The sequence below is a fragment of the Lolium rigidum genome, chromosome 7 (genome assembly GCF_022539505.1).
Source record: "Lolium rigidum isolate FL_2022 chromosome 7, APGP_CSIRO_Lrig_0.1, whole genome shotgun sequence".
NCBI classification, from domain to species: Eukaryota; Viridiplantae; Streptophyta; class Magnoliopsida; order Poales; family Poaceae; genus Lolium; species Lolium rigidum.
This window is the reverse complement of record NC_061514.1, coordinates 94,181,908-94,207,934: the sequence shown is the minus strand read 5'-3', so window position 1 is coordinate 94,207,934 and position 26,027 is coordinate 94,181,908. Positions and strand designations below refer to the sequence as shown.

General features: G+C 47.8%; 1 protein-coding gene across 1 annotated transcript; it reads right to left on the bottom strand.

The window, feature by feature from the left end:
* Positions 1-8,738: 8,738 nt before the first annotated feature.
* On the bottom strand, positions 8,739-25,634 carry LOC124671690 (probable serine/threonine-protein kinase WNK5). The gene is made up of 3 exons (XM_047208032.1): positions 25,531-25,634; positions 9,874-10,498; positions 8,739-9,194 (listed from the first exon to the last, which is right to left on the bottom strand). The coding sequence occupies exons 1-3, from the start codon at positions 25,632-25,634 to the stop codon at positions 8,808-8,810; spliced, it is 1,116 nt and encodes a 371-aa protein (XP_047063988.1). The 3' UTR covers positions 8,739-8,807.
* Between the last annotated feature and the right edge of the window lie 393 nt (positions 25,635-26,027).

Here is a 26,027-nt window from a genome sequence, read left to right as displayed (position 1 = left end):
GTTTTCGGGACGAAGACGTACACGAAGAAAAGGAGGCCAGAGGGGGTTGTGGGCCCTCTCCTCACAGGGCGGCGCGGCCAGGCCTTGGGCCGCGCCAGCCTATGAGGTGGGCCCACCTCGGCTCCCCCTTCTGGCTCCCTTCGTCTTCTGGAAAAATAGGATTTTTCATATAATTTCCGTCAACTGTTGATCTTCCGAAATATTGCATTCTGACGGTGCTTTTCCAACAGAATCCTGACTCCGGTAGCGATCCTCCAATAATCATGAAACATGCAAAATATATGAAATAACATAAGTATCATCTCCAAATATGAAATATATCAATGAATAACAGCAAATTATGATATAAAATAGTGATGCAAAATGGACGTATCGTACGCCGAACATTTTTGGTACGAGGAAAAGCCAACCTTACTGGTAGCATCAAGGTTGGCCTCAAAGTAGTCATCGTATGCCCTCACACCATCAAGAAAATCGAGAAACAACTTTCTGGACATTCAATAGCGGCGATGGAATGTCTTCGCGTCGTTCACCGGATCGGTTGGGTGGAAATAGTTTCGCATAAGGTGTGTGTGTCAACCAACTCGATCTTGGCCGGTGTTGGCCTTGCGCTTCACCGACGAGCTATCCCTACGGATTGGTAGCACATAATGGTCGTGTGCCATGCTTGCAGTTGCGTACAAGAGTTTGGTCTCACCGTCAGACTTCTCGTCCGACGATGCCGATGATATTTTGTAGAAAAAATCGATTTCCTTAGTACTCATCTGCACAAGCATATGCAGCTGGTCAGCTCATGAATACATCTTCAATGTCTATGGCCACGCAGATGCAACGAAAGAGAAAGAAATTTGGACTCGCTCATACCTCAAAGTCGGTCCGGCGGCCGGGCGAGCAAGTTGTGGCGCACGGGCAAGCGACACGCCCAAGGGTGCTATTGTTGAAGATTTGGTGGCGTGGCCGGTGGCGGGATGGATGCCAATAGGCAGCCAACTCCATCAACGCTGCGGTATGCGTCGTTGCTGGAAATGGGGGAAGTCGCGACGATGGTCAGGGACAGCAACAACCGGCCATATAATTTGTTGATGGCGTACACGCCTGCTAGAGAACGTGGTTCATGGGCAGCTGGATCCGCTGGGAATTGGCGACCACAACGGCGACCCAAGCACAGACGGTGGCGCTTCCTGGGGTGGTGGTGGAGATGGTGCTATTTGGGGTAGGGGAGTTGATTATATATGTCTTGTGTGCCACTGGCGGGAGGGCGCTGGGTGGCCAAAAGGAGGACGTGCACACTGGCCCAGCGCATCGGCATCCCAAATCCGGTGAACGAATCGGTTGGTCCGCGCGAGTCGGTCCTTTAAGGTCACTCCGTTGGAGCGTGCGATGCCAGTCCGAAGTCTACGCGGACCGTTTCGGACGGCACATGATAGAATGGGTCGCCCCGCTGGAGATGCCCTTAGATCATCTTTAACGGAGGGTTTATTTTGGAAAAAAAATGGGAGTGACTATTTCTCAGTCGACTGAGCGTTCTCAGTTAGATGATGTCATTTATCTCAGTTTGAACATGAGTTGCAATTGATAACTAACTCTGAACCACGAGGCAAATCTAATGGTTCGGATAATTTTTCCCAATAGCATCCTTAGTTGTAACTGAATTTTTTTTAGTTGTAACTCCACTTACAACCGAAAAAAAACACAATTGCAACCCAACTAGATAAGAACTAGCAAATCCTTAAAAAAATGTGTTAGCTTTGGTTGGTTTGTAGGTGGCGTGTAGACATAAACTATCCACTGTGTGTTTGGATGGTCTCGCCACCAACGGTAATCCAATTTTTAAAAGCCAGTCAAATTTTTTTTTTAAAATGCACTTGTACGCTACTACCCTGAAAATTACAATGCAAAATTACTTATATTTTAAGCGTAGCAAAAGTGATGAAATTGCATAATTTTATAATAAATTAGATGACCCATGTGCCATAGTAGGAACCAATCGGTGGCGAGGGTCAGCCTCTCTATCCTCATTTATTGCCCTACCTGCATTTGTGAGACTTGACGCGTGGATGATGTCCTCGCACTCTTAAATTGGCCCCGAATTTTCTCCTGGAATGCCGTTGTGCATATAAAAAAATGGAAATTTATCCATTTCGGGTCACCGTTGCAGCTCGCATTGAGGTCACGCGAACATCAACATACATGAAATATCCATATGGGGTCTCCCATTGGAGATGGCCTTACATAACATCTATCACTATTTTTTAATTAGTGCAAATATTTGATAGCAAATTATCAACAACTCTGACAAGTGACAACAAACTCCACCTTTTAGGCCAACGTGGCGAAGCTTCGACGGAGCGAAGGGATGGCCATAAAAGCCAATGTGAATTGGGTCCCACTTTGGTCTGCACTGCCCATTTTCCCTTTTGTCTTTTTGTCTTCCCCTTTGCACACAATTTGCACATGATGAATCGCTCCCGGAGTCTATTGATTCTCTTCCAATTGGTTGGATCGTAGGGGCGATGATTTACTTCACGGGCGAGGTCTCTGGTTCAAGTCTTGCATACCAGTAAGTTAGCAATCAAGGGAATCAATCACAGGAATTGAGCCAAAGAAGAACCGCTTAGTGGACACACCAGCGCCTACATCTGTTTCTGAAGAGGACTTGGAAAGGTAAGTAGGTGACTCCGCCGAGACTAGAGAAAGGTACATAGCGGATACCAGATTCTAGAAAACAAACAGTATGGCACCCAATACTGAATGGATAAGCAATTGGGCTCGTGGATGGAAACTAAAATGTTGCAACCAAATTAATTTGAATAGTGTACAACCAAATTAAGAGCATAGTTCACAATTAATGTAGTCTAGCAAATAAATAACATAGTTTACAAGAAAACAAATAAAATGATATGAGATGGCTACTATTTTCCCCAATGCCCACTGATGCTTAATCAAATTTGCTTGAAGTCGATTGTGAGTGTGACAGTCACGGATCTCATGATGCACGTGGAGGAACTCCTCAAACACTGCTAGCTCAGGATGTGGCTCAACCAATTCACCTTGAAATAGCCACCCTTGTTCAAGGAGGCCTTCAACATGCTCATCCTTAACAATTATGTTGTACATGATGACATAACCGGTCATCACTTCCCACAGGATCTCAATTCTCCATGTTATAGGAGGGTGTCGAACAATATCCAACCGAGATTGGAAACACCAAAATATCAGCTCCACATCCATCCTACAAGCCTCTTGTTGTTTAGCAATCCTCTTTTTTCACCTATTTGGGAGCACGGATTTGTCTTCACAAATCTGGACCAGTCAGGATAGATGCCATGAACTAGATAATAGGCCTCTAATCATCTATGGAAACCCTCGTGCCTCATTGATCAACGACAGCCGGGCAATGTCGATAACATTTGGCGCTCTTAAGTAAAAATCGTCGAACACCGCAATGAATACTTTGCAGAACTTGCAAATCGATTTGAGGCATGTGGTCTCGCTCATTCACGGAGTACTCGAACATTTTTTGGTAAAGGGTGAAGCCAAGCTTACCTACGGCATCAAGCCTGCATCTAAAGTATGAGTCATGGTTCCTCACGCCTTCGAAGATAGTCAAGAACAACTTCCTTCACATCCAAAAGCGGCACCGGAATATGTGCTTCGGGTAGGTCGAATTGGTGCGGTGGAAGTAGTCCTTGAAGAGTTGGTAGTGGATAGCTTAGGAGGCTCGTGACTCTTCGCGACTATCCTCTCGGGGCTTAGGTTTTCGGGACGAAGACGTACACGAAGAAAAGGAGGCCGAGAGGGGTTGTGGGCCCTCTCCTCACGGGCGGCGCGGCCGGGCCTTGGGCCGCGCCGGCCTATGAGGTGGGCCCACCTCGGCTCCCCTTTCGGCTCCCTTCGTCTTCCGGAAAAATAGGATTTTTCATATAATTTCCGTCAACTCGTTGATCTTCCGAAATATTGCATTCGACGGTGCTTTTCCAACGAATCTCGACTCCGGTAAGCGATCCTCCAATAATCATGAAACATGCAAAATATATGAAATAACATAAGTATCATCTCCAAATATGAAATATATCAATGAATAACAACAAATTATGATATAAAATAGTGATGCAAAATGGACGTATCGGACGCCGAACATTTTTGGTACGAGGAAAAGCCAACCTTATCGGTAGCATCAAGGTTGGCCTCAAAGTAGTCATCGTATGCCCTCACACCATCAAGAAAATCGAGAAACAACTTTACGGACATTCAATAGCGGCGATGGAATGTCTTCGTGTCGTTCACCGGATCGGTTGGGTGGAAATAGTTTCGCATAAGGTGTGTGTGTCAACCAACTCGATCTTGGCCGGTGTTGGCCTTGCGCTTCACCGACGAGCTATCCCTTGGTAGCACATAATGGTCGTGTGCCATGCTTGCAGCTGCGTACAAGAGTTCGGTCTCACCGTCGGACTTCTCGTCCGACGATGCCGATGATATTTTGTAGAAAAAATCGATTTCCTTAGTACTCATCTGCACAAGCATATGCAGCTGGTCAGCTCATGAATACATCTTCAATGTCTATGGCCACGCGAGTGTAACGAAAGAGAAAGAAATTTGGACTCGCTCATACCTCAAAGTCGGTCCGACGACTGGGCAAGCAAGTTGTGGCGCACGGGCAAGCAACACGCCCAAGGGTGCTATTTTTGAAGATTTGGTGGCGTGGCCGGTGGCGGGATGGAAGCCAATAGGCAGCCAACTCCGTCAACGCCACGGTATGCGTCGTTGCTGGAAATGGGGGAAGTCGCGACGATGGTCAGGGACAGCAACAACCGGCCATATAATTTGTTGATGGCGTACACCTGCTAGAGAACGTGGTTCATGGGTAGCTGGATCCGCTGGGAATTGGCGACCACAACGGCGACCCAAGCACAGACGGTGGCGCTTCCGGGGTGGTGGTGGAGATGGTGCTATTTGGGGTAGGGGAGTTGATTATATATGTCTTGTGTGCCACTGGCGGGAGGGCGCTGGGTGGCCAAAAGGAGGACGTGCACACTGGCCCAGCGCATCGGCATCCCAAATCTGGTGAACGAATCGGTTGGTCCGCGCGAGTCGGTCCTTTAAGGTCACTCCGTTGGAGCGTGCGATGCCGATCCGAAGTCTACGCGGACCGTTTCGGACGGCACATGATAGAATGGGTCGCCCGCTGGAGATGCCCTTAGATCATCTTTAACGGAGGGTTTATTTTGGAAAAAAAATGGGAGTGACTATTTCTCGATCGGCCGAGCGTTCTCGATTAGATGATGTCATTTATCTCAGTTTGAACATGAGTTGCAATTGATAACTAACCTGAACCACGAGGCAAATCTAATGGTTCGGATAATTTTTCCCAATAGCATCCTTAGTTGTAACTGAATTTTTTTTAGTTGTAACTCCACTTACAACCGAAAAAAAAAACACAATTGCAACCCAACTAGATAAGAACTAGCAAATCCTTAAAAAAATGTGTTAGCTTTGGTTGGTTTGTAGGTGGCGTGTAGACATAAACTATCCACTGTGTGTTTGGATGGTCTCGCCACCAACGGTAATCCAATTTTTAAAAGCCAGTCAAATATTTTTTTTTAAAATGCACTTGTACGCTACTACCCTGAAAATTACAATGCAAAATTACTTATATTTTAAGCGTAGCAAAAGTGATGAAATTGCATAATTTTATAATAAATTAGATGACCCATGTGCCATAGTAGGAACCAATCGGTGGCGAGGGTCAGCCTCTCTATCCTCATTTATTGCCCTACCTGCATTTGTGAGACTTGACGCGTGGATGATGTCCTCGCACTCTTAAATTGGCCCCGAATTTTCTCCTGGAATGCCGTTGTGCATATAAAAAAATGGAAATTTATCCATTTCGGGTCACCGTTGCAGCTCGCATTGAGGTCACGCGAACATCAACATACATGAAATATCCATATGGGGTCTCCCATTGGAGATGGCCTTACATAACATCTATCACTATTTTTTAATTAGTGCAAATATTTGATAGCAAATTATCAACAACTCTGACAAGTGACAACAAACTCCACCTTTTAGGCCAACGTGGCGAAGCTTCGACGGAGCGAAGGGATGGCCATAAAAGCCAATGTGAATTGGGTCCCACTTTGGTCTGCACTGCCCATTTTCCCTTTTGTCTTTTTGTCTTCCCCTTTGCACACAATTTGCACATGATGAATCGCTCCCGGAGTCTATTGATTCTCTTCCAATTGGTTGGATCGTAGGGGCGATGATTTACTTCACGAGCGAGGTCTCTGGTTCAAGTCTTGCATACCAGTAAGTTAGCAATCAAGGGAATCAATCACAGGAATTGAGCCAAAGAAGAACCGCTTAGTGGACACACCAGCGCCTACATCTGTTTCTGAAGAGGACTTGGAAAGGTAAGTAGGTGACTCCGCCGAGACTAGAGAAAGGTACATAGCGGATACCAGATTCTAGAAAACAAACAGTATGGCACCCAATACTGAATGGATAAGCAATTGGGCTCGTGGATGGAAACTAAAATGTTGCAACCAAATTAATTTGAATAGTGTACAACCAAATTAAGAGCATAGTTCACAATTAATGTAGTCTAGCAAATAAATAACATAGTTCACAAGAAAACAAATAAAATGATATGAGATGGCTACTATTTTCCCCAATGCCCACCGATGCTTAATCAAATTTGCTTGAAGTCGATTGTGAGTGTGACAGATCACGGATCTCATGATGCACGTGGAGGAACTCCTCAAACACTTGCTAGCTCGGGATGTGGCTCAACCAATTCACCTTGAAATAGCCACCCTTGTTCAAGGAGGCCTTCAACATGCTCATCCTTAACAATTATGTTGTACATGATGACATAACCGGTCATCACTTCCCACAGGATCTCAATTCTCCATGTTATAGGAGGGTGTCGAACAATATCCAACCGAGATTGGAAACACCAAAATATCAACTCCACATCCATCCTACAAGCCTCTTGTTGTTTAGCAATCCTCTTTTTTCACCTATTTGGGAGCACGGATTTGTCTTCACAAATCTGGACCAGTCAGGATAGATGCCATGAACTAGATAATAGGCCTCTAATCATCTATGGAAACCCTCGTGCCTCATTGATCAACAGCAGCCGGGCAATGTCGATAACATTTGGCGCTCTTAAGTAAAAATCGTCGAACACCGCAATGAATACTTTGCAGAACTTGCAAATCGATTTGAGGCATGTGGTCTCGCTCATTCACAGGTACTGAACATTTTTTGGTAAAGGGTGAAGCCAAGCTTACCTACGGCATCAGGCCTGCATCTAAAGTATGAGTCATGGTTCCTCACGCCTTCGAAGATAGTCAAGAACAACTTCCTTCACATCCAAAAGCGGCACCGGAATATGTGCTTCGGGTAGGTCGAATTGGTGCGGTGGAAGTAGTCCTTGAAGAGTTGGTAGTGGATAGCTTCTCGATTGCGCTTGATGTTTCCCCAACGTGGCCTCGTCGAGCCCCGCATCTGCGGCATCCGCCTCTTGTTGTGTTCACGGATGAGTGCGGCCGTGGCCATCATCAATTCAGAACCACCGTTCGAGCCATCATCTCACGATGTCTCAATGATGCTTTTTGTAGAAAAACTAGTCGAGACAATGGTCAGTAGCCAATTTCTATGCCAGCGCTGGCTTAACACGTCATGTTTTGCATTCGAAATCATCCGCACAATTGGATGAACAGGTCCTGGGCGTCCCTGAGCAGGTGTGAGGCAACAAATGACAAAGTGGTGTGAGGCAACAGATGACAAAGTGGTCCTGTCTAGGCGACGGCAAACATGCAAGGTCGCTGACAGCAGGACTAGCCTCCAGTGAGAAGCGGCCGAATCCGAGGATCCTGACAATGGCGATGGGACATGCAGGAAGAGGCATTGCGGTAGGGTTTTGTGTGTAGGGAGAGACGCAATTTTGGGCGTGAGTGGCTTGTGTGTCATTGTGGATTGAGATCGAGGCGGACGCGGACGCTATGTGCGCTGACCCATTTCCAGCCCAAATGCCCTAAGCATCTTTTTTTTTTTATAATGGCTCTAAACATCTTTTTTGTTGCTCCCAATTTTAGTCTTTTTTCAGGATAATCTTTTTTGTTGCTCCCGATTTTAGTCCTTATTTCAGGATAATCATTTTTATTTTTTAGCAGCGATATTATTGTTGAGCTTTGGACGTTTTGAGACGCTCACTTTTCTCTAGTTGTAGTTTCTCTTTTTGTTGCTGTCAGCAACTGAACTCGTGAAAGCTTCTTTTCTATGATGAAATGGAGCTGGGGAGAGACTCCTTTTCATCTAAAAAAAATCTTTTATTGCTGATTGGGCTGCTGTAAACACCAGGCCGGAACTGCCGTTAGGGCTTTTATTTGATCCGATCCATCAATACTAGTTCGTTACTAGCGGGCCAGAACATCAGCCGTTGTCCATTGCGGGCTGTTCGGGATATGTAAGTTTTCTGGCCCGTGCGCTCTAGTATGTCTTTTTTTTTTTTGAAACGGAGTGCGATCTAGTATGTCGTCTCCTTAGATGTGCATTCTGAATCAGAGTCTCTGATTTGACGACGATGGTGTGGATGTGTGGTGTCAATCGGTAGTCTCTCTTAGGAGTCGCCAACATTTTCTAGAAAATGTTTATTTCGACTTATCCTTCTCATATTTCGTTTTTACATGGCGTATACGCATCTGCTCGCTTGCTTGACAGAGCTTAAAATAAACAACTCTGGAGACACAGCACCGTGCTCTAAAACTAGCTTAGCCAGGCTGACAGACGCAGATTGCTAGGCGTTAGCTTATCGTGCCGGTGGTGTCGTCGTCGATGTTATGGAAGAAAGGGTCCTGCAGGAGCTCGGCCGCCGAGGGGCGGTCCTGGGGCTGGCCGATGCAACGCTCGATGAATCCCCGCAGCTCCGGGTCCTTGAGTCGCCTCAGCGCGGCGGGCGGCACGCCGCCGGTGACGCTGTTGTAGATCTGCATGACGCTCTCGCACTCGGCGTAGGGCATCTCCCGCGTCACCATCTCCAGCAAGCACATCCCGTACGAGTAGATGTCCACCAACTCCGTGTACGTCTCCGAGTACATCTCCGGCGCCATGAACTCCGGCGTGCCCACGATCGTGTGCGCCAAGTGGGTGTTGTCCACGATCGCCGCCAGCCCGAGGTCCCCGATCTTGACCTGCACCCGCCGAGCCGTCAGCCTCGCGCGCAAAAGAATCAACGTGCAAAGCACGAAAGCAATGGCTGACAGCTAGAAAATGCAGCAGGCAACAGCAAGCAACGCGTGCGAAATGTTGCAGATCGAAGATACGCGGACTGAAGAAAATTAGCGTAACAAATTAAAGTGCGTCTCAGCGTGCATCACTTGTGTTTCTCCTTTATTCGAAAGCTAGGTGCAACTCACTCAAGCAAAAAATCTAGGGTTCCAGTTCTCTCTCGTGATGCTTTCAGATATCTGTCTCACACACAGATACGGAGAGCTCAGGTAGGTCGTCGTCACAGAAAAGAAGATGAAAAGGTGAGAAATCACCCCGCAGATTCGCTAATATCGCCAGCCTAATGCACGCTTCACGGGTCGGTGTACAAATCAACACCGCTAATTTGCATCTTGTACTGTTCCACTCCCAATTACCACCCTGCTTTTAGGGGGAAAAAGGAAGGTACCGCAAATTTTGCTGCATAAAGAGAGTCGATTTTTTATTATCCCCAAATCAGAATCTAATTAGAGCGGAATACATGCATCTAGGGCTAAATTAGTGGCACAATAAAATTAGATGCTGGCGATAATTTTTGGGAAATTTCTTCAGTACGTCAAAGAATTGATGGAGCGCGAGGGTTCAATCGAAGAAGATCGATACCTGGCCGGTGTTGCCGTTGATGAAGACGTTGCTGCAATTGAGGTCGCGGTGGATGATGCAGGGGTCGTGGGTGTGGAGGTGGTCGAGGCCCTCGAGGATCTGGCGCGCCCACTTCTTGAGCGCCTTGACGGAGACGTGCCTGTGGCGTTCGCGGTAGTCGCGGAGGCTGCCGGAGTTGCAGACCTCGGTGATGAAGTTGAGGACGCCGTGGTCGCGGTCGAGCCAGACCTTGTGGAAGCCGATGATGTGGTCGTGGTGGAGGGAGCGGAGGAGGCGCACCTCGGCATGGAGGCGGTCGACCATGGCGGGGTCCTTGTCCGCCAGGGCGCGCACGCGCACCCGGTTCCACGCCACCTCGATCCCTTCCTCTAGGTCGAACCCGCGGTAGACCTTCTTGACGGAGCCGAGACCTAGCACGGCCGCGTACCGCCCGAACCGCCCCGTCGGGTCAACCTCCTCGAACGCCTCCTCGTCGGGCGCCCCGGCCATGGCCTCCCGGCTGCTCCTGCTGTTGCTGATCACACGGTCGTGCTGCTGCTGCTGCGCGAGGCGCGGCGGCGCGTTGGGTTTGGGGGCATGCGAAGAGAACGGGAGGCAGCAGAAGTGCGGCCAATCGGGGCGGCCGCTATTTATAGGGAAGATGGGTAGCGGGCTGTGTGGAATATACTCCTGGCTTTGGGTTGCTGGCACGAGCGCACGCACCGCGCCGTGTGATCGATCGGACGGCGCCGCTTGACGGGTCTGTTCGTCTGGTTCACGTCGTCGCGTGGACTATATAAGAAACTCGTTTCGTCGACTCGTTGTAAAATAGATCGATCTCGGCGGCGACTCTGCTCCCGACTAGGCCGGCTAAGTCGCCGGTCCCTGCCTCTTCTATCGGTCGCTCCGGCGATGGGAGGGGGTGGGACCCGCGAGTGACTGCGCTGGACGGTAGTTTGGGTTGGACAAGTGTTTTCTTGGGGCGCTGTTCTATGGAGGAGACTGCGCCGCGTTTGAATAATTTGCCTCTCAGCTCTTTCTCCATCCCGACGTCGCTCCAACCGGTGGCGTCGGGGGCAGTGGCCTGGTCTTCCCGCCGGTCTTTGGATCTGGTGAGATTCATGTCTGGCGACTGGCGTTCGGCACTCTCGTGGGTGACGGTTGCGTTGGCTGCTGCAGTTATGTGTGGTGTCTTGCGGTTGGGTGTGAGCATGACGGCAGATGGCGGCATTCGTCTTCTTCGACTGAGTTTGGGGAAGATGGCGGCGTTGGGATCTGGTGATCACGGGGAAGATCCCCGGCCGACATGCCACAAAGTCTCGGGCTCGTCCTCTGCGACGACCCGGTTTATCGGCTAAAAAAGCATCTTTGAATGTGATGGTGATCTCCCAGATGCAGGTGCGGCGGTTGTTCGCCTCTTTTTTCGGCGTTACCATGGTGACGGTGGAGGAAGATGGACGATGTTTCGGCGAGGCACAGGTTTCTTCAAGGGTGAACTTGTAGTTTTACTTCTTGTAAGTTTCCTTGTGCAAAGTTGCTTGACACAAATATTTGTCTTGTATGGTGACCATATGTGTAATCTCTGTAAATAGATTGTCTAATGAAATATATGGTTACATAAAAAAACATAACAGAACCAGTACGTCCAGGCGGAGAGGTGATCAGGCTATGCTTTCAAGTGTGGTTGGATGGTTAGGAGGGCAAAGGCACCCTGAGCCTACTAGAATTAAAATTCTGGATTTGAGACTTTGGTGTCTCATTAAAAGGCTGAATATTTTTCAGTAGGAGGCGACGTTACAGTCGACATCGAGGCACTTGTGGTCCAGGATTCCAGGCTTAAATGATGGATACCAAACGACCTCTTAGCCAAATTCAAAATCTCATAGCGGTAAAACTTCCCGCCCCCTTCCCCTGCTAATATCACAAATATGTTTGGTAATTGGTTGAATGGAGTGAAAAAGAATGATAAGGAACATATTCGTTTTGGAATCTCAGCGATTTGTTGGTCCATATGGACAAGTAGAAATGATATTGTGTTTAATAAACAAAAGGGAACCAATTTTTTGCAGGTTATTATTCGTGCGGCGCATTGGATCCAACTTTGGGCGTATCTTCTTCCGGAGGACCAGCGGGATACTATGGCTATTGGATGCAACCGAATCTTGACGGTCGCACGGGATTGCTATTTCCAGGCTACTGGATGGCGGCACACTAGAAGGATTCAAGATTGAAAATGGATAGATTTTGTTTACTGTTCATCTTTGTGTGGTTGTTTATTGTTACAGCCTTAGCTTCCATATGATTGTAATAAGTACACTATTTTGAACTTCGTTCTTTTAATAAAAGACATGGTTGTGTGCATCTATTGATGTAGGGGCCGGAGCGATGCTCCCATATCGAAAAAAAACTTGTGGTCACTTCCTCAATCTCAAAATCCATCTGATCTATTTCTTGGACTCAATCTCTCGGAGGTGCTCATAGGAATAGTGTATGCGTGTGTTCATAGGGGTATATAAGTGTATGTACGTATGTGTGAGCGTCTGCGTCTGTAGTGTGTTTCGCAAAAAAAGTCAATCTAGGGTTTCGCCCACCTCGCCGAGGATGCCGTTGATTTGTTCCGCCATTATGGCTTTGGGGCCTTGTGACTCCTTGTAAGTGGGGTCGCCGCCAGGGATACCCACCGTCAACCCCCTCCGCCGATGTTGCCGCGACCATGTTCGCCGTGGCGGGGGGTCCCTCACCTCCAAAGGGATTGTGGGAACACGTCGTGGAGGCTTTGGCCACACATCATGGTTTTTGAGCTGCGGCACTCGATGTGGTTCTGGTGGGCACGACGGTGCGGACGGCTGCGAGCTGCTGCTCCAGCATGCTACTGGCGAGGCGGCAGTTGGCTGCGCGTGGCGGTTACCGGTGACGTCCGTGACGCGTCCTAGATGGGCCTGGGCGGGCGCCGCTCCATGCAGTTATGGAGGATGCAGCGGCGCATCTCATACCTTCGATCCGGAATACCGCGTGTAGTATAGTTGCTTTTTCCCTCGAAGATCTAGGTTTATATTGATCCTTGGGAAGCGATTACTATGGTGATTTTACTCAAACAAACCTTGTTAACTTGTAGAATCTTCATCTCATCGGACCTTCGCGTTTATTTTTGGTTTGTGAATCAGTGCATGAAGAGAGTCCAGGGCTAAGCTTTCACCTGCAGACGTGCATACATGAATGAGATAAAAGATAATAATAATAAGTATGGTTGTGCATAATCAATTGAGATTAGATTCTTGTGGATGATGCGTCCTTCTATACTATATGCACAGCTAACCACATCAACTATAGACTATTTTCCAACCCCGTCACTCAGTCGAGCTGGTTATGTATGATTATTAAGTGCTAAGTATAGACTAAAACATTAAGATCAATGATGTCACCATACTATCACTGGGTATTGCATGAAGTAGCAGATCACCACTAATCTCACCTCATTACCTTTATCAATCATCGGGGTCTTGGGTACCTAACAAGTCCTAGATTGAGGTACGAGATAAAGATAAAATCATACAAATATTATATGTAATTAAATCACAAAAAAGTTAGATGCACTTAACGTTGCGAGGTTAGGCCTCAATCCTCAGCCAGTGAGGACTAATCACATATGATAAGATCAACAATCATAAAAATTATATAGAAAATGCTAAGATCAATAACAAATGGTCTTACAATCCCACCATATGATAAGATTAAGAATACAAGTAGAATCTATGGCTACAGAGAGGGGCCCGGGAGGATGGAAATGGTGATGGAGATGACGGTGGAGCAGCGGTTACCCTCTCCTCAGATGTGATTTTGTGAAATGGATATCAGGTGGCTTCTTTCTGTCGTATCTCTCCGTATCTCTCCTATTTACGCGGTTGTGTTGCCAATTAGATATAGGCCCCTTCACGAATTTTTTCCATTTAACGAGGGAAGGCGGTGACACCTGGTACATGCACTGGTGGAAAAAGGGGCTTTGGTCGCGGTTGGCAACTGCCATTAGTCGCGGTGGCCCAACCGCGACCAAAGTAGCGCGACTAAAGGCCCCCCCCTTTAGTCGCGGTTCCTTACGAACCGCGACTAAAGGCCCATCCACGTGGGCCGCAGGGCGAGCGCCGGGGCGGAGGACCTTTAGTCGCGGTTCTTCCGGCCAACCGCGACTAAAGGCCTCCGCGAGGTTTAGGGTTTAGCCCCCCTCCCCCTAAATCTGGTTTCTTTTTAATTTGTATTATTTTATTTCTTTTGGGTTTTAATTTTGAAGGAGTTTCACATATTCTACGGTACTCGTATACATACATGCATATGAATGTACAATTTCAAACAAATTTGAAATTAGAACCAAAAAGAATTCAAGAGTAATATACAATATATATTCAATATCGGATGACCATATACAATATATATTCAATATCGGATGACCATATACAATTTTGAACAAGTTAGTTACAAATTCCGGTGCGTATAAAGATCTACGTCATCGTAATAGTGTTCTCCTCTAGGATCGATGACTTCCTCGCCAACCATCCAGCCTAGTTCCTCTTGAAGTGGTCGGAAGCGAGCTTCGGACTAAGCGTCTTCCGGAGGTTATTCCTCGAGATGTTGTTCTCACACGTCCGGTCCCGCTCATTGCAGTATCTCCGGATCCTCTCACAAACATAGTATCCACATAGATTGGTCCCCGGTGGCTGAGTATCCCCAGATACGTCGACCTGCCATTTTAAAATGTAGCTCTTTTTTGAATTCACCGACCTTGGTATCTACGAACCGTCTCCAAACCCTACGAGGCAAAGAAAAGTAAATAAACAAGAGAGTTATTAATTAGTTACTTGATATTAGGAAATGATGAACGAAATAGGCCGATCGATATAGAGCGCAAATGAATGAAAATAATTACTTTTGCATCATTTTTCTCATGTCGCCCCAAAGCGCCGGATCCATATTCGGAGAGTCGTGGACGAGAACTGAGGAGGTCCGAACTTTAATTACCATAAGAATCCAAGTGGAACCCGCGGACACGATACATGCACAGTCATGCATAACTCATCGATTAGCCACATACCATGCATGGAGTAAACAAAAGAGAATGTGCTCAAGACAGAAACACTCACCCAAAATGGTAAGGAAATAGAATATCACTTTTCTCTTGTTGTTTTCTAATAAACCGCCACAGGTCTTCCTCCACGTCGGCGGGGTGGTATTCTAACACATATGAATTAACGATGTGTGGGTCAATGAACCCAACATCATGGATGTTCCTTATTCGCATTTCCCGCTTCTTCATTCTCGCATAATATATAGCGTACAAAACAAGATAGTTAGGACAATATATATATATATATAGTGCGAGCAATGAACGAGATGGGGTAGAAATTAATAAATCACTTACGTAACGTAGCAACTGATGATAGATTTGTCGAGCTCGCGCAGATTGAACAACTGGAACAATTCACTCAGAGGAATTTGTACCCATTAACGTTTGAAGTGATGCACATATTTAACTTCCGCATAGATATAGTCTTTGACGTTTTCATGTTTTATGTAACCCTTGTACCAATTTAGCAGACCTTTCATTTGTCGAGGTAGATCCTCTTCCCGCGCAGTGCTCGATGAGAGGGCCATTCTTCACATATGTAAATACTACGTCCTTCATTGGCGCCTCATCAAGGCCTAACACCGCACGAAGAGTGATACCTAAGTCGGCCGCTTGTTTTCCGGCACTTTCTACGGTCAATCCATGTGCTGCCGCAGCTGCTATGATATCGGGGGCATCCGGACCGGCGGCTTGCACTATGAGCGGGGCGATCGATTGTTTACTTTGTTCCCCGAGCTGGGCAACTTCTTTCCCCCTTTCTAATTTTGACTCGGCCTCGTCCTTCAAGGCTTTCTTCTCCGCCAACTCTTTCCTCGTTCTTGAAGGCGAGTGCTTGCCTACGAAGTTCACGTAAATAGTCGTCGTGCGATTCTTCGCGGCTTGGGACGGTGTGTTCAAAAATGACTTAGCCCATCGCTTTTCCTTGTCGAATATACCGGCTTGGGCTCGCCCTCTATTTTCTTCCGGACGCTTGCCTTCCATTTCTCTAAATCAGCAGCCGCGCCCGCCTCGACTTCCTCGGCACTACTTTCCCAAGACCTCCCGGGGAGAGGCTTCAGTGATACCTCCGGTACCTTTGTTTTCTTAGGTACGTAAGGGTCCGGGTTAATAACCCGGGATCGCTTCCGCTTCTTCGCCGGAGGTGGATTGGGGGCGGTGCACGGTGTCCGATCACCCGCCGGACGAGGACCGGGGGCGGCGTCGGCCGACGTGAATGAGGTGTATTAGGTGAAGCACCACCGCCACCGTCACCGCCACCGCCACCGTCACCGCCACCGCCACCGTCCACCAGCCACCGCCACCGCCACCACCACCACCGTACGGGGTGGACTTGTTGGCGCCTCGCCCGGAAACTTGATAAATTTCTTCCGCCATAGAATGAACCGGCGCTTGACATCTCCAAGTCTTTTCACCCCTTCGGGTGTAGCAATGTCAATGTCCAGGTCCTCAAACCCTTGGACTATCTCCTCCACCGTCACACGAGCATAGCCATCTTGAATGGGGTTGTTGTGGTGGAGTGCTCCAGTGGTAAAGCACCGCCGATGGCTACCTTCATGGACATGTTCCCGATAGGATAATACGGATGACATGCTTTCATCTCCTTTATATCGTCCACGGGGTAGCGAGGAGGCTCCGGTGCAGAACTTCGACCACCACCGAGGCTCCGTGCAAGTAATTTCGATCGTCGGTGCACCAGCCGGTGAGGCCTCCGTGGAAGCCACGCTGCTTCTTCTCCGCTGCTGGCTTCCGAGATCCATTGGATGATCTTCATGCCGCACCCGAGCCGCATCTCTTTCGGCGACTAGTACACTCACGGTTTTCTTCATCACATCCATTTCCGTTACCAACTTCGCCACAACATCCGCATCCCGATCCATCTTTCTCTTACGGCTTCGTAACCGTACGGGTCATCTTTCTCGGGGGAACCCTAGTTTCCACGAAATGTCCCCGGGCATGCCTCGTACACGTCCTCCGTGTTCGGGATTCCCGAGGGCTTTTGTCGTGGCGTCGTTCTCTCCGTTGAACCTGATCCTCCCCTCTTGAGCATCCCTCATTGCCTCAATAAGGTTTTGGGTGGGTGTAATTATTTTGCCCCGGTAAACACACTCCCCTGTCTCCGGGTTCAGCGATCCCCCATGCCCGTACCACCAGCTTTTGGCCCTTGGGTACCATCCCTCCGTACCCGGACCGGATTCCTCGCGCCCTCGCCTCGTTCTCCATCTTCTCCCACTTAGGCCGCCAAAAGCGATACCCTCCTGGCCCCATTTTATGATTGTACTCCTTCTTGGCCGCATTTTCCTTATTTTTTTTCGATAGTTCAAGGAACCGCTCCGATTTCTTTTGCTTCACAAATTCTGGCCAATCATGTTGCAGTTTCTCATATTGTCCTTTGAAATCCGAGTCTTGCCCCGGTTGACAAAGTCATGGGCTAGATTTTGCTTGTATTTCCGGAATGCGTTGGCCATCCTAGAAAGAGCGAACTCGTTTGACTAGCTTGCGCCTCTTCTTGTTTTCCGCAATCTTGTTACCCTCCTCATCGTATTTGCGGTATTCCGGAGGTAGAACGAAATGTTCCATAAGCTTGTTGAAGCAATCTTTTTTTCTCTCTCGTTCGACAAAAGTGAAACCAACACGTGCCTTCTTTGGCTCATTCCACTCCTGGCGGGTGATCGAGACGTTGTCTCTAACAACGGCTCCGCATTGGCCGACAAACTTGGTGGCGTTCTTGCTGGGCTCCAGCGGCCTGCCGGTTGCTTCGTCGACAACATCGATGGTGCATGTTTCTCCTGCTTTCATCGTCTTGGTTGCGCCACGCTTTGACGACGACGTACTCGATTTTTTCGACGATCCGACCGAGGGCTAAAATAAGAAAGAGAGTCGCGCGCGTTAGTACACACACATTTATTCAAATCAGTTAGTTGTATCACCAGACCCTCAATATGTATATATATATATATACCTCGGCGCCGGAGGTGGTTGCTACTTCCAATTGAAGATCGTCGTTTATCGACGTTTCTTCGGCATCATCTCGCTTGCCGACGGCGCCCTTCATCTTCACACTCAAGGTTCGGATAAGAAGCGATATCATCTTCTTCTTCTCCAGGTCGGCACAAAAGGAATATCGCCTTTTATGATGCCGAACATATGGTCTTCAGCCGTCCGGATCATAGTTGTCCAGAATCGGGTCACCTCTATCGTCCGCCATATGTCGATCCCGAAAACATGTAGTCAAAACAAATTAATTAAGTAAAGAAGGGGGCGGTGGCGGTGGCGAAAGGGGGCGGTGGAGAAAGGGTGGCGGTGGCGAAAGGGGTGGCGGTGGCGAAAGTATTAAAAGAATCTAGGCTCAAATAAATTTTGTAGTCAAATAAACTTAGAGATACCGCGGGAACAAATTTTAAGTTACAAATTTTAAGTTACAAATTTTAAGTTACAAATTTTAAGTTATACAAATTTTAAGTTACAAATTTTAGTGAGGCGGCGCGGTAGAGATCGACGAGACGGCGCGGCAGAGATCGACGACGCGTGTGCGCATGCGGTGAGAGAGCGAGAGGCCGGCGCGTGCGCGTGCGCGTGGTGAGAGAGAGAAGGCCGGCCGGCGGCGCGCGGAAGGGGAGAGGAGGAGGGCGGCGAGGAGCACGGATGGTGAGAGAGAGACCGGCGCGGTTTTTTAGTTTTTTTTTGTAACTAAGTTTTTTGTTACACTTTAATTATACACTTTAATAATTAAGTTACAATTTAATTAGTTATACAAATTTAAACTTTAATTAGTTACAAAATTAGTTATACAAATTTTAATTAATTTTTAGTTAAAAAAAACAACTTAATTAGTTATACATGAGTTTTTTTAAGTCCAATTTTAGTTAATTTTAATTTCGAAATTAACAAGAATTAAAACTAAAAAAAAAAAAAAATTGGCCGTGCGCCGCGCGCGCGGCGCCCCACTGGCCGGCGCGCGCCTCTCTCTGGCCGGCGGCGCCGCCCCCCTTCCTCTCGTGCGGCGCCGCCCCTTCCTAGCTCTCCTGCGGCGCCGCCCCTTCCTCTCAGTGGCGCGGCGGCTGCGGCGACACGGCGGCGCGGCACGGGCGGCGGCGCGCGCGTTTGGTTTTTGCGCGCGGATTGGATCCTTACGGGGGCCGGGGCGTGGCGAGAAGAGAAGACGAGCGGCGATGGCGGCGACGGCGCGGAGACGATGACGCCGGCGACGGCGTGGAGACGACGAGAGGACGGCGCGTGGAGACGACGAGGGCGGCGCGGCGTCTCAGATCGATTCTTCGGGCGGAGGAAGAAGAACTGTGGCGCGGCGGTTCGCCGTGCGCGAATATATAGGGACCCCCGTTTAGTCGCGGTTGGGGTCGCCAACCGCGACTAAAGGTGTACCTTTAGTCGCGGTTGGGGACCCCAACCGCGACTAAAGGTATTTTCGCCCGGTTTTTGTTTTCCGCGCGCAAGGACCTTTAGTCGCGGTTGGCCGTGCCAACCGCGACTAAAGCTCTTTTTGAAAATACTTTTCTTTTTTGAAAATCATATAATACATATAATATATCAAAAAAATCAGAAAAATAAAACTAATTCAATTCAAAATTTTAAAAATACAAATAATATATCAAAAAAATCAGAAAAATAAAACTAATTCAATTCAAAATTTTAAAAATACAAATAATATATCAAAAAACTAAGAAAAATAAAACTAATTCAATTCAAAATGTTTAAAATACATATAATATATCAAAAAATTCATAAAAATAAAACTAATTCAATTCAAAATCTTAAAAATACAAATAATATATCAAAAAAATCAGAAAAAAAAAACTAATTCAATTCAAAATCTTAAAAATACAAATAATATATCAAAAAACTAAGAAAAATAAAACTAATTCAATTCAAAATCTTAAAAATACAAATAATATATCAAAAAATTCATAAAAATAAAACTAATTCAATTCAAAATCTTAAAAATACAAATAATATATCAAAAAATTCATAAAAATAAAACTAATTCAATTCAAAATCTTAAAAATACAAATAATATATCAAAAAATTCATAAAAATAAAACTAATTCAATTCAAAATTTTAAAAATACAAATTATCAAAAATTCATAAAAATAAAACTAATTCAATTCAAAAGTTCGTTGGCCCCCTCTTTCCGCCGACCCCCTCTTCCCTCCTCGTCTTCCCGCCATTTCTTCCCTGTCTTCCCGCCTCTTTCTTCCCGCCAATTGTTTCCCGCCAATTTCTTCCGGCCTCTTTCTTCCCGCCAATTTTTTCCCGCCAATTTCTTCCCGCCACTTTCTCCCGCCTCTTTCTTCCCGCCTCCGTCTTCCCCGCTCCCATTTTTCCCGCCATTTGTCACTACATATAGGTAGCCCGCCTTGGCCGACATCACATCTCTACAATCTCTCATCACTCTCTCATGGCTTCCACCGCACCCACTCTAACCTACCGGCGGGTGGAGGAGCTTTGCGCCTCGAACTACCCTTGCCCTCCGAGCTACCGCGTCCTCGCTGGCCGGAGCCTAAGCGCCGCGGCGTGCCGGTCCCTCCCGTCCCTCGGGTACCGCGCGGCCGGCGGCCATCACGAACCACTACTACCTCGACCTCACGCCGGGAGCAGCGGATGAATCCGCCGGCATCCCGATAACCAGCATACTTGGGACGCCTTCTTCATCAATCGCGCGTGAGAGGGCGCTCGCCGAGTATGAGGAGGACGGTGCCGCCTCCCGGAAACTTCCACGAGGCCGGCCGGCGTCGGCTATGGTGGTACGGCCGGACTGCGCGAGCGTCATGGACTACATCACGGCCGGCGATATCCCCCGCCTGCGCTACCCTCGGCTCGAGCCACGAGCGCCGCCCGACGACAGCGACGACGACGCAGCGACGATGACGCCGGCAACTTAGAAGGCGACGACTACCGGTACAATGGCGGCGGCTATGAAGACTACGAGTATGCATATTATACGCCTAGGCAGGAGTATGACTAAATCACTCCAAATTTCATGTATGTAGGAGTATGACTTAGTCACTCCAAATTTCCTATATGCGGGAGTATGACTTAGTCACTCCAAATTTCATGTATGCGGGAGTATGACTTAGTCACTCCAAATTTCATGTATCATCGGTGCTATCTCGAGTCAATTGAATCATTCGAAAATGGACACCAAACACATCACGGGTAATATAATTCACATGATTCATTCAACAAAGTTTGGTACAATAAATTATTACACATCATTTCTTCCCTTGTGTCCCCGCTTGCTTACGATTGTGCCGTATCCATGGAGCATCCTCATCATTTAACTTAATGCTTGGGTCGGTGTTCACTTTGAAGGGCGGAATTTCAGCAAACATATTATAATCTTCGACATGTCCGTCTTGTCCTCCACTCCCACGATGTTTCTTTTCCCTGAAAGAACAATGTGGCGCTTTGGATCATCGCATGATGTACTGATCGTTTTCTTATCTTTCCGTTTCCTCGGTTTGCTACTCATGTCCTTCACATAGAAAACCTGAGCGACATCTTTCGCTAGGACGAATGGTTCGTCAAGGTAACCAAGATTGTTGAAATCCACCATTGTCATTCCGTATTGCTTGGTCCACCTTTACCCCACCTCCTGTTAGCTTGAACCATTTGCACCGAATAAAGGGACCCTAAAGGAGGGTCCATAGTCAAGTTCCCATATCTCCTCTATGTAACCATAATATGTGACCTTTTGCCCATTCTCGGTTGCTTGCATCAAAGCGGACACCACTGTTTTGGTTGGTGCTCTTTTTATCTTGGGCGATCGTGTAAAATGTATTCCCATTTATCTCGTACCCTTGGAAAGTCGTTATAGTCGAAGATGGTGTCTTGGCCAACATGTACGAACTGATCTACAACCTTATTGTCACTCATTAAATGTTTTCTCAACCAAGCGCCGAAAGTCTCCATGTGGGCCTTCCTAATCCAGGATTCGGGCTTCCCGGGGTTGTCCGAGCGTAAAATATTCTTGTGTTTCTCAAAGTACGGAGCCACCAAGCTGGAATTGGTCGAAGCCGTGTGGTGTGCTTCGATCGGAGAATGGCCGTCCATACATATCATTGATTTCCTTCCGATCGTGCCTTTTCCACTTAGTCTCCCCTCGTGCCGCGATTGAGGAAGACCAATCGGCTTAAGGTCGGGAACAAAGTCAACACAAAACTCAATTACCTCCTCATTTCCATAGCCCTTGGCGATGCTTCCTTCCGGCCTAGCACGGTTACGAACATATTTCTTTAATACTCCCATGAACCTCTCGAAGGGGAACATATTGTGTAGAAATACGGGACCGAGAATGGAAATCTCATCGACTAGGTGAACCAGGAGGTGCGTCATAATATTGAAGAAGGATGGCGGGAACACCAACTCGAAACCGACAAGACATTGGATCACATCGTTACGTAACCGTGGTAGAACTTCCGGATTGATTACCTTACGAGAGATTGCATTGAGGAATGCACATAGCTTCACAATGGCTACTCGAACATTTTCCGGCAGGAGCCCCTCAAAGCAATCGGAAGCAATTGCGTCATAATCACGTGGCGGTCGTGAGACTTCAGGTTTGGAACTTTTTCTCCGCCATGTTTATTATTCCCTTTATATTGGACGAGAATCTCGACGGGACCTTCATACTCGCTCAGGCATTCAAAAAAGATGACCTTCTCTTCTTTGGTCGGAGCGTAGCTGGAACGACCTTGAAACCGTTCCGGATGCTTGGTCATCGGGGTCTTTCAAACTTTGCTGGTCTGCCGTGCTTCCTTTGTATCATTTGACTTCCCATACACGCCCAAGAAGCTTAGGATGTTCACGCAAATATTCTTCGTAACGTGCATCACGTCGATTGCGAGAGCGGACTTCTAGGACTTTCCAATATTCTAGCTCCCGAATATAGATTTCTTCTTCCACATGGCTACGTGCCCGTCGGCTCCCTTCGGAACTGATTGTCCGCCAGGACCCTTTCCAAAGATGACTTTCAAACCCTTGACCATATCAAATACCTCGGCACCGAGTAGTGTTCCGCAGGCTTCGGCCGGTGATCCGCCTTGCCGTTGTAATGCTTGCCTTTCTTTCTTACTTGGATGACCTTTCGGAAGAAATCGACGATGCCCAAGGTACACGTTCTTCTTACAATTTGGCAAATGTACACTTTCGGTCTCATGTAAGCAGTGCGTGCATGCATTGTATCCCTTATTTGACGAGTCCCGAAAGGTTACTAAGAGCAGGCCAATCGTTGATGGTTACGAAAAGCAACGCTCGTAGGTCAAATTCCTCTTCTTTGTGCTCATCCCACACACGGACACCGAGTCTGCCCCACAGCCTGTAAAAGCTCATCAACTAATGGCCTTAGGTACACATCGATGTCGTTGCCGGGTTGCTTCGGACCTTGGATGAGCACCGGCATCATAATGAACTTCCGCTTCATGCACAACCAAGGAGGAAGGTTGTAGATGCATAGAGTCACGGGCCGGGTACTATGGCTGGAGCTCCGCTCGCCAAAAGGATTCATGCCATCCGTACTTAGACCAAATCTTATGTTCCTTGCGTCGGTACGCAAAATCTTTGAACTCTCTGTCGATCTTTCTCCATTGCGTTCCATCTGCGGGGTGTCTCAACTCCCCGTCCGACTTACGGTCCTCTTTGTGCCATCGCAACAACTTGGCATGCTCTTTGTTCCTGAACAGACGTTTCAACCGTGGTATTATAGGAGCATACCACATCACCTTGGCGGGAACCCTCTTCCTGGGTTTCGGCCCTCAACATCGTCACCGGGGTCATCGCCTCGATCTTATAACGCAATGCGGTGCATACCGGGCATTCATTCAAATTCTCGTATTCACCGCGGTAGAGGATGCGGTCGTTGATGCATGCATGTATCTTCGAGAACCTCTAAACCTAGAGGGCGAGACAACCTTCTTTGCTTCGTACGTAGTGGCGGGCAACTCGTTATTCTTTGGAAACATATTCTTCAACATTTTCAGCAAGTTTTCAAATGCCGAGTCAGCTACACCTGCCTGTGCCTTCCATCTCGGCAAATCCAGGTGTGCAGCCCAGCTTTTTCAGACCATCATCGCATCCGGGGTACGGCGCCTTCCTGTGATCCTCTAACATGCGATCCAAATTCTCCCTCTCTTTTTCAGTTTCGCGGCGTCTCCGTGCATCGGCAATGGTCCGACCAAGATCATCAACGGGATCATCACGTGCCTCTTCTTCACCTTCCCCTTCACCTTCGGCATCCTCCATGAAAGTATCACCGAAATGAGAAAGATAGCTTTCATCATTGAAATCATCCCCTTCTTCATCTTCTTCCATTATAACCCCTCTTTCTCCATGCTTGGTCCAACAATTATAGCTTGGCATGAAACCGTGCCGAAGCGGGTGCATGTGAACATCTCTTGAGGAAGAGTAACCCTTCGATTCTTACACTTAACACATGGACGGATAACAAAACCCCCCTGCTTGTTCGCATTAGCCACTACGAGGAAATCTTTCAAACCCGTACGAACTCGCCGGAGAGTCGGTTACCGTACATCCATTGCCGATTCATCTCGCATTATTATAATATAAAATATATAATTAACCATCATGCATTTGTTAAACTAACTAGCTACAAACAATATAAATTAAACAATGAACTACACACACATGCATATTTTATCAATGACACATCAAAGGTTCAAGTTGCTAACCGCGATCGAGGAGGAAAAAATAAATGAGAAAGCTCAAGTGTGACTCCAACACTTCATATCATGTTTGTTTCATGCTCTTGGGGCATTTCATCAAACACCTTATGTGCATAAGAGGAACCAAAAGCAAACCTAACACTCACTTGTGAAGTTTGTGAAGAGAATGGCTCCAAATGGCTAAGTGTTGGCTGCTGGATGGGTATATATAGGGGAGGGCTTTAGTCCCGGTTGGCCGGCCAACCGCGACTAAAGGCCTTCGGGCACCTTTAGTCGCGGTTGGGCTGGCCAACCGCGACTAAAGCCCCCACGTGCACCCGGCTGGCCACCGTGCGCCTCGGGCCCGAGCCTTTGGTCGCGGTTCGCCACACGAACCGCGACTAAAGACCCCATTAGTCGCGGTTCCTTTACCTTCGCGACTTATGGGGCTTCCCGGAAGCCTGTTTTTCCACCAGTGATGCATGCCATACGGGTGGCCTGCCGCTATACCAGTGCTCACAAAACTCTCATATGCATCTCTTTGTGGCCTCTTTGACTTAAGAAAATAGATAACTTGCCAATCTTTATTAATTGCCCTTGATTCTGTCTAGAAAATGTCCTATCTGCACACAGAGAAATAAAAGAAAGGATATTTGCAAAATTTAGGCTTGATGGCAAGGTGAGAGAGAGATTTCATCAATTACTCGAATAATATAATATTTAAACATCGATAATGATGGTTGGTTTTTACAGCCACCAGTTGCTGCTTGCAGGGCCCTAGAGAGGGTCAACTGCATGTGGTGGTTGACAGCGAAGCCCGTGGTGCGGGCCAGATGGTCCTGGGTAGGCCTAGCCGGGCCCAGTTCGTGCTAGCACGACCCTAGTACCTGTCGGTGGGCTGACCGCCGTGGTGGTCCTCTTCCAGGCCCGATGGTGGCGGAGTTGTTGTTCCAGTGATAGCAAGATCCCTGCTCTGTCTCATCTTGACCATCTCGGTCTCAGAGCTAGTGAGCAACAATGTTGTTGTGATGGTGGGCAACGTTCTCCTTCACCGGTGATAGTGATCCTTCCTGCAATGGAAGCTGCAACCTCACTGCTCGTCTCCATTTCATCGGGGGAAGGTCTCTAGCCCGGGTGAAAACCTTGCTCCGTGCTTCCGCTGCTGATTGCGGGTGCCACTTCCTTCTTGGAGGCGTGATCATGGGCTGGACCATTCCTCCCCTCGATGCCAGGGGAAACTCTAGGTCTTCTCTGTGGACTAGGCGGCGACGACACTGCAACACCGTTCCCCTTCCTGAAGGCGATGCCTAGGCTGTGAGGGGTCTACCCGATGTGGCATTCAGAGTTGCTGGCCTCGTCGGTTTCTCTCGGGAAGTTGTCCTCT

Coding starts and splice junctions, on each gene's coding strand:
- LOC124671690 (XM_047208032.1), bottom strand. CDS start 25,634: ATGGTCAAGATGAGACAGAGCAGGGATCTTGCTATCACTGGAACAACA. Junction 10,499..25,530: donor GGCGGTCAGCCCACCGACAG/GTACTAGGGTCG, acceptor CCCTATAAATAG/CGGCCGCCCCGATTGGCCGC. Junction 9,195..9,873: donor TCAACGGCAACACCGGCCAG/GTATCGATCTTC, acceptor CGGCGGGTGCAG/GTCAAGATCGGGGACCTCGG.